The 9,062-nt window shown below is 41.4% G+C and overlaps 1 protein-coding gene across 1 annotated transcript in view; it reads left to right on the top strand.

Annotated features, from left to right (window-relative positions):
* The window catches only part of KMT2E (lysine (K)-specific methyltransferase 2E), a 60,077-nt gene that overhangs the window by 49,728 nt on the left and 1,287 nt on the right, over nucleotides 1–9,062 (top strand). Inside the window, exons 22-27 of the mRNA XM_010133198.1 lie at nucleotides 792–1,355; nucleotides 4,283–4,581; nucleotides 6,582–6,670; nucleotides 6,772–6,891; nucleotides 7,048–7,139; nucleotides 7,971–9,054. Coding sequence (XP_010131500.1) covers nucleotides 792–1,355; nucleotides 4,283–4,581; nucleotides 6,582–6,670; nucleotides 6,772–6,891; nucleotides 7,048–7,139; nucleotides 7,971–9,054 — 2,248 coding nt within the window. The remainder of the gene's footprint in view (nucleotides 1–791; nucleotides 1,356–4,282; nucleotides 4,582–6,581; nucleotides 6,671–6,771; nucleotides 6,892–7,047; nucleotides 7,140–7,970; nucleotides 9,055–9,062) is intronic.

Raw genomic sequence — 9,062 nt, 5'->3', positions numbered from 1 at the left:
GGGACCGTCTGCGGCGGGGGTGGCCTGGACCGAGTTCCCTGTGGTGGCTGCGCAGGTTGTGAACAGGAGCCGGGCCGTAAACTTAACGGCACCGGATGTGTAAATGAATGTTCCAAATACTCTCCCCTGGGAGTTAAGCATGCATACATATATATTTTTAGGTCAAAATCTTAACAAATGTTGAAATACCAACTTTTTTTCACCAGCCATAGCTGTCAACTCAATTTAACAATCACTTCTATCGCAAGTTAATACTTTAATGTTTATGGGACTTGAGAACAGGGCTTTTACTTAGGAACTTTCTCTTTGTAATACAGATAATTTTAAAAAGGATTTGTGAAAACCTTAGAACATGTTGGTTTAAAAATAATACTTCTAGCTGTGGATATGTGCTAGGTTTTTCATGGTTAGTACAGTTTTAAGAAGCACAGAAAAAGTTCTGTAACTTGACATCCAGGATCCCCTTTATATTGAATTCAAACAAATGTTTTATAACTTCCTGGCCAGGGACTTGCTCCCATTGATGCTGGTTCTCCTCCTCTGCCAGCCATAAATAAAACCTGGCATTTAAAGTTTATTTTTACTTCAGTCAATGTGCATTTTTTAAAATGTTTTTACCTAATACGTGGCAATAGTAGAAATAAGTGTCAGGCTGTAGAACTGTTTCGTAAAAATAGATAATTCATGCTACTGGTAGGCCTTTAATCCCACTTAAAGGCACACCTGAATGTTACAATCGTAATTTTGTTGGGAATGTGGAAAAATAGTTGATATGCTTTCTCTTCACACAGGGATATGACAGAGCATCAATTCTAGCACTGAATTCTTTCAGAAATTCCAACCTGACAGAAATGGGCCTGCAAGAAATAAAGACTATTGGATATTCCAGTCCGAGGAATAGGACTGATGTCACACGGCAGTGCACTGGAGAAATGGAATCTGTGTCAGACCTCCAGCTGGGACTCGAAGTAATTGAGCAAAGTGCACTGCATAAAAACCTGGAGGCCCCCACACATGATAGGACTGATTCAAACAGCCAATTAGAAACTGCTCATTGTGGACGGGGCACAATTTATTCTTCCTGGGTAAAAAGTCCCGACAGGACAGGTGTAAATTTCTCAATGAATTCAAATTTGAGGGACTTGACCCCTTCCCATCAACTGGAGGTAGGAGGTGGATTCAGAATAAGCGAGTCAAAGTGCCTGATTCAAGACGATGCTAGAGGCATGTTCATGGAAGCATCTGTTTTTTGTACTTCAGAAGATGGAATTGCATCTGGCTTTGGAAGGACTGTCAATAACGACAACTTGATGGATGGAAATTGCACACCCCAGAATCCTCCACAAAAGAAAAAGGTTATCATTTTAAGAATCATTTGGTCTTACGTAGTCTGCTAATGATAGTTCTATAACAGAGAGAACCATAATACAATAAAACCCAACTCATGTCTCATGTTTAGATACTACAGTCTAGTAGGCATTCAGGAGAAATAATGGGGAGCAAAGAGTTAAAGCAGCATATACCCATCAGTAAATTTATATTTTCCAAGTAAGAGATACAAATGAATTTTTAGTTCATGCACGTCCTAAATTAATTGATCAATAAATAATTGCCTTCCAGCTCTAAAAATGGTTGATTATGTCACCAAGTATTATGATACGCTATCAGATAGAATATACACTATCATCATAGAGATCATATACTGTGAATATTTGCTGTGCATTACTGCAAGAAATTGCACTAAGAGATATATGAATTACAGTTTTATATACTTAAAGTGTCCTGGTTTCACTGTTAGAACTACACAGAAAATCCTTAGTTCAAGAAAACTTTTTCTTGGCCTAACTTCTCTTTATAAAATACTGTGTTTTGAAAAATAGGCACAATCTAAATTTGGTACTCTCATTAAACATTTCTTGTGGGTAAGTTGTGTGCTCCTGGGCAATGTGAACCAGAGTTGGAAGTTACTCTGGGTAACTGTCTTGGACTGCACTTCACTGTCAGGTTAGACTCCCTTTGCTCCTTGCAGAAAGGATGACAGACATGGAAGGCAGTAGTGTCCAATGCAAGAGCTTGCCAGTTCTGTCTCGTAACAGACTGTTGTAATGTTTCTTGTTTGAAAGATGTGATTTATTTTCTTCGTTAAAATAGTGATCAGGAGGTGGGGCATATACTGAGCGTGTACATGCATGCACAGTGGGGTTTTTGGTCCCATTGCATCCCCCTGTACATGCTGCTTCCTCTGTGCTCTGGGGGCATCCTGCTGTGGAGCAGTCATGATTCTTCCTTCAGAAGTTCTTCATTGGAACTGGAGTTTTGTTTCCTATGCTTCAAACTGAGACATAACTAAAGCAAGATGGTAGGAGCTCTCTTACCTGGTCCTGATCTTGAGAATTTTATAGATCCCATGTGCGTTACTGGAATCCTGCTGATTTGGCAAAGGCAGAGAAACATAAAAGAAGCCAAAACTTCTGTAGCGTCTCATTCTTGTCTGAATTCTTTTCAAATCCCAGCATCACATAGTGCTTCAGTAACCCTCTCCCTTTTCTCTTGCTGACAAGGGTTATTCCAGGTTGTTACTTGCTGAGGGCTACGCTGATCCCCACATGAAAAAAAGTGTGGCTTTCCACAACCCCCAGGATTCCTGTCTGAAAGTCTCAGTTTAAAGAAAGAACCAGAGAAAATTGTATCTGTACCCCTGAATTAATGCGGTTTAGGCTTTACAGGGACACAAACAAAAAAGCAGCTTTTTGCAGTGTAAAAAAAAAAGGGGGGGGGGAATCTCACCTAAGGAGAAGATGAGAAATCATCAATTTTGTAGAGTAATAGAAGCTTTTTCAAGGATCACATAAGACATGAATGTCCTTATGCAGTTGTTGAAGTAGATTTTTCCATATTTAAACATTTCTGTGGGCATTTGCTCCTTTATTTTCTCTCACCATTGTACCAGTTCATCCCACTTAGTGCAGTCCTGCACATAGTGGACACACTGCGTAGATGTCATCCATTCTTAATGTTTTAAGTTTTCTTTTAAACAGTATTCTTCAAGGGATCCCAGTCGTGATATGGAAGTAATCCAAATTGTTTGAAAGCAAGATAGTTCTTAACTTAAACTTTCTTTTGTGTTAAAATCCAATATTTTTAACTGTTTTTACCCTGACATATAGATAAGTCTTTAATGATAGATCTGTTTGAAAGCAAACAAAAAACTCCAGGACTACAAACCAAGCAGGCTGCAGTGTTTTTTCTTTCTGCGTAGAAATGGGTGCCTGCTTTTATTGAGGACTAAGCCAGTTAAACATGGGGTTTTCTTCTTTATTGCACTTCGGTTTTGTGTTTTGGATGCTACATGGTTTAGAGTTAGTTGTTGATTAACTAGAAGATTTAAAGACATTAAATGTCAGTGCCACAAAACTAGTGTCATTACTGAATAAAGTAGGTCTGAAGGGCAGTACTTTAGCTTTCTGTTTCAAGTCCTGAAGATACACAGTGAAAGCACTTGAAAATTAACTTTTCTCACTAAAGGTAACATACTAAACATTGATACCGTTTTCTGATGTATGGAAGCTTCTGTGTAGTGATTTTACATATATGTATATAAAGTAGAAAACACCTTTCCCTTCATGCATCATTGTTTTTGGTAATAAACTAATTGGAAATTAGCTTTAAAATGTTCTTAATTAGTCTCTGTAAGAGTGCAGTAAAGACAAATTCAGCATAAACTGGGAAGAGAATGAAAGTTTTAAGTTGCAAATTCTGTATGTTAAGAAAAATGTATGAAGAGCTTAGAGCACCCTTTGATGCAGTAGAGTGAAGCAGAAGCGAGGTGGGGTTTTCATGAGGGAGTCAGGCTGAGAGCAGGATGTGACAGCTCTTAAAATGAGCTTTACTCTGTCAGTATGCTCTTACTAATGCTGCAGTTCCAGGAAAAACTGTGAAGTCCCTTGTAGCTTCAGCGAACAGTATGACTTCAGCAGCAAAACTTCTGCTAACCTGCATCATCTGCTGCTGCTGCCCTGAGGTAGAGTGCATACCTCCTCCTCTTGGTAGAAGCTTTTTGTTACACCATCCTTACAGTCCTTACTAAGGGCTTTGTACTTTTTAAGTTCACTGCAGATGTGGTGAAATACCTTCAGTTAATCTATCCCCATTTTTGTTTAGAACCAGTGGTGCGTCTTACTGAAAAAATACATTTGATCAAAACTATAAGAAAGGGAACAAGTAAAATTCCCCTCTAATGCTTGTTCTGTTGTGTGTTTTCTTTTTTTTTTCATTTTCCTAGGTATCCTTATTAGAATACCGTAAGAGACAACGAGAAGCTAGAAAAAGTGGCTCAAAGACAGAAAACTTCCCCCTGGTTACTGTATCTCCTCATGCTGCTGGTGGAGGAAATACAAGTAGTAACAATGGTGCTAATGATGGATATAACAACAGTGGGGAAAATGGGGAGCAAACTGATAACGCTGCAAGTCTGCCTTTACCACTGCCAGCTACTGTTTATAATGCAGCTCCAGAAGACACTGGCAACAACTGTGCAATTAAGGAGTCTTCCAGTGAGAAGAATGAACCAGAAGTTCAGTGGTAAGCCACAAAACTACAGGGCTAAAGTGCTGAAGAATTATTCACTTAGTTCTAAGTATCTTCTATTTGAAATTCAGTTTTCATTGATGTGTGCAGCTGCTGACTACTGATGGGAAGCCCTTCTTTTGGACTAGTACAGAGTTGTCATATTTCTTTCCTCAGAAATACAGCAGATACCTCATAAAGATTAGAATAAATGAAAAGTTACCCATAAGGTACTGGTTAACTTAATTTCATTCTGCTTTGCTTTTCTATTTATCTAAGAGAAAAGTAGGTACTGGTTTGAGCAAGACAGGTTGGCTAGTTCTATAGATTATAAAACTGTGTAGGTGAAGTACATTTGTAAATCTGTAGAAAATGGCATCGGTGAGTAGGCATGTGTGCTCCCCTCTGCTGTTGCACAGGTTGGGCTCTGCTTGCTAAGGTGTGTGGAGGAGAAAGCAGCAGTAGCAGGATGGAGAGGATGCTTTAATGGCTGAGGGAGACTGGAGTCCAATTCTCTGTGTGGGTTTAGCTCTGCACTCATGGCCTTGTTTCTCCACTGCTTCACCTGTGGGCTGAAGAGAAAATTTCTCATCTTGAATCTCAAAGCCTTTCCAAAAGTACTGTAGGGAAGAAGAGTGGAACAGAGGAGGCTAATCCGTATCTATTAGCAAAAGCTTCTAGAAGACTTCAGGAAGCTTGTTTTCTCAGTGATCTGGCTGGAATGTGTGCTGTTGCGTAAATGCAGTGTCCAGGGCTGCATGCACAGTCTGCCTAACGATTCCTTCTGCTCAGGTAGAGCATGTGGTGATACTTGCGTTGTTGTTTATGACCATTAAATGGTTTCCCTCTGTGCAGACCATGTGTTCTGCTGGATGCCATGCCAGATACCCCAACAACCAACAATCCTGGGGAGAGAAACAGTATGAAGGGGGATGAGACAGGACTTCCGTCTATATAAATGTTGCACAACATTTTCCACGGCATTTTTGGTAGCCTTAAGGTTGATCAGCTTAGGTGATGGTGTCACACATCAGTCAGCTGAGGTGATGCTGTCACACAAAATAAACCCTGCAGATGTTCTTTATGTTCTAATGAAGGCGTGACAGTGTTGAGGATGAACATGGGCTGAGTAGTTGAAAATCTTTCTGCTCAGATGCTCCACCTATTCCAGAATAGAAGGATTTTGTAGAGTAAATTGAAGAGAGAATATAAGTGCAGTCTTTAAAGTTTCGCTGAAAAGGGCCTGTAAATCCACTGTACAAAGCACTATATTGTAAGCAAAGAACATGGAAACGGGCTAAACAGGGAACAATTTATTAGTAAGTAAGTTTTTGCAGTAATCCTGCAGACAGCACCAAAATTGACTGTAGTACGACAGTATTGTGGAGTACTGCTGTATGTTCTTGCCTGAAAGAGAAACTGAGTATTGTAGAGTGCTGTTGGTTTTTGTTCTTCTTGATCAGGTTGTGCTTGTCAGATGTAATTGATTATAAGAGAGAAGATATGACTGTCATTTCATACCTGCTGTCTGGGAAGTTAAATGTAGAAGCTTAAACAGATACGTTTGTAGTTGTGCAGTAGATCTGCTGTTAAAGAGCAAATTTTTAAAAGGCAGGAGGAAAAAGAAAACTCTATTCCAGCTTTGGAAGAAGGCAGCTTTCTACAAATGGACAATATGAAGTAGTACCTGCAACCCTTTATTTTTTTGAAGTGTAGTCATCTACTTCTTAACTGTTCAGAACAACAAAAAATCCACAGATCTAGAGATGATGTTTCTGTATTAACACAAACTGTCATTTTCTGTAATATAACGAGGTTGCAGGAAATCAGTATATTGAAAGTGGGAGAGAATAGATAAAAAGTACTAGATAAATTGCTTTCCTTATGCACAACCAGTTACTTGGTTCCTACATGCAGTCCACAAAACTTCCTACCAGTATTTGCATAAACATGGTCCTAAGTTTGGTGCATGCGAGTACATGCACTCAAATTTAAAATGTGCTGCTGTCTTCCAGGACTGCATCAACCTCTGTGGAACAAGTCAGAGAACGAAGTTATCAGAGAGCTTTGCTTCTCAGTGATCATAGGAAGGACAAGGACAGTGGTGAGTTGATTTACCATGTCGAAGGTAGATAAATCTAACCAGCTCCCCCGTGGTAGTCCAGAATCATTCTAATACTGTGTTTGGGTCTGCTTCATCTGTAGGGGGAGAATCACCCTGTAACCCATGCTCACCGTCTCATGTTCAGTCTCCACCTTCATCTCATTCAAATCTCATTTCCCAGTTGCAGCTTAAGGTCCCTTCTTTCACTGAATTTCTGGAAGGTCAGTAAGCAGAGGACCTTGTATGACACTTGACATATTGAATAGTCTCTGACAACAACTTCAGTAGCTCTTGTAAAGTCAATTGTGAAGTGCTTAGTCATCTTTGCAGAAGACTTTTTTCCCACCTCTATATACATCTCTGCTTTATGTCTGTAGAACCTGATCCTGAAAATCCAGAGCCTACTTCTGAATGTCCGTCCCCAGATACTTCACAAAGGACTTGTAAGAGCCCGTCAAAAGCAAGCAAGGTAATGCAGTGAATGCAGGCTGATGTGTGCGCACGCCTTGTACGTGCATATTCATAGGCGTAATATACATCTGATTCATCTGTTAAAGTTACATGTTCATTTTAAGTATGAAACCTATCATGCAGTAATTTCACATAGGTAAACATAAGTAAAAAGGTGATTTCTGTTCAGTTCTTTCAGTAGCTGTACCTGTTTATATATGATCTTGCATTCTGTAGACACAGAGGAGACTGTCAGTGGAGTCAGCATCGGTGCAGCTCTGCAGGGTGACTGCTGAAGAACTGGCAGTCAGAACAGACAGCAGTAACACAACTTGGGTACCTGGTACCTTAACAGGAGTTTGCTCTTGCCTGTCAGGGTTTGGCACTGTTGGTCAGTAGAGGCACCGGTATGGAGAAGAATGTTGAGTAGCCACCTGTACCGTATTAAGTGAAGTCATTCAGGCTGCAACTGCCGGCTTGCACTGCCAGTTTCAAAGTGTTACATCACACTAAAAATGACTTCATTTTTGTAAATAGTCTTGTCTGGAATTCCTTCTTTCAGTCTCAGAAAGTAAGGAACAGATTCTGACTTTCACCTGGTGGATCATACTTCTGTTACTACTTTAGTTTAAATGTGCCTGTTAGTCTTTGAAGAACAATTGATAGACTTGCTAAGAATAGTGTCTTGCTATGTTTTAAGCTTTCTATTGTCACAGTTTTTCCTAAGCCAAATACATATATCCTGTGCCTCAGTACTTTTTCTTCACCCATCAAAGGAAGAGATGTTCTCTGCAGTCTCATGCAGGTGGTGTTGGGTATTTTGCACTGACTGACTCTTCTTTCATTCTAGCCCTCGTCACCAAGTCCTGTAGTTTCAACGCAGTCTCTTGGGAAAACGCCCACAAAACCAGATTCGCACTGGGAAACTGCAGCTAATGCACCTGAGGCTGAAAGTGCGAATCATCCAAAATCTGAGCTGCAACAAAAGCAGCTGACAAACAACGTCCAAGCACTTTCAAAAAATCATCCATCTCAGTCACATCTGCGCAGTTCAGCTGAGCAACTTTCACATTCACAGAAGTTGCCTTCCGCACCTTTGAAGCTGCATTGCTCCCCTTCGCCTCACGTAGAGAATCCTCCCAAGTCCTCTACCCCTCACGCGCCTGTGCAGCATGGTTATCTTTCACCAAAGCCTCACTCACAGCAGTTGGGATCTCCATACAGACCTCATCATCCACAGTCACCTCAAGTTGGAACGGCCCAGAGGGAAACACACCGCAACTTCTACCCGGCAGCACCAACCCTTCAACCTAGTAATCAGCAGCAGGCTAGTGGACCCCTGTTTACTCAGACAACTTCAGGACAATCTTCAGCTTCTTACAGCCAGTTTAACCAACAGAATTTGAACAGCAATGCACCACCTCCCCCACCCCCCCCACCCCCTTCTTCTACTTACTATCAAAGCCAGCAGCCCTCTGGAAACTTTCAGAGTTACAGTCAGCTGAAGGGCAGCATACCCCAACAGACTGTGTTTTCATCTGGACCAAATCAAGCACTTCCTGGCACTGCGGGTCAGCAAACGGTGCCAGGACATCACGTAACTGCAGGGCACTTTTTGCCATCTCAGAACCCCAGTATTCATCACCAGGCATCGGCATCTGCTGCTCCACCTCCTCCTCCTCCACCACCTGCTCCAGGACCTCACCTTGTACAGCAGCAGAGTACCCATCAGCAGCACTCTGTAGCACACGTTGTCGGTCCGGTTCATGCCGTGGCAGTAGCTCCTGGATCGCACATTCATTCTCAAGCTGCTGGTCACCATTTGCCACCACCGCCTCCGCCACCAGGTCCTCTCTCCCACCACCAACCTCCCCATCCTTCAACTGGACACCAAGGTTTGCAAGCACAACACCAGCATGTTGTAAACCCTGCGCCTCCCCCC

Source organism: Buceros rhinoceros, unplaced genomic scaffold (genome assembly GCF_000710305.1).
Source record: "Buceros rhinoceros silvestris isolate BGI_N320 unplaced genomic scaffold, ASM71030v1 scaffold2313, whole genome shotgun sequence".
Classification (NCBI taxonomy): Eukaryota; Metazoa; Chordata; class Aves; order Bucerotiformes; family Bucerotidae; genus Buceros; species Buceros rhinoceros.
The sequence above is the reverse complement of the archived record's forward strand: the minus strand, read 5'-3'. Positions and strand labels throughout refer to the sequence as shown.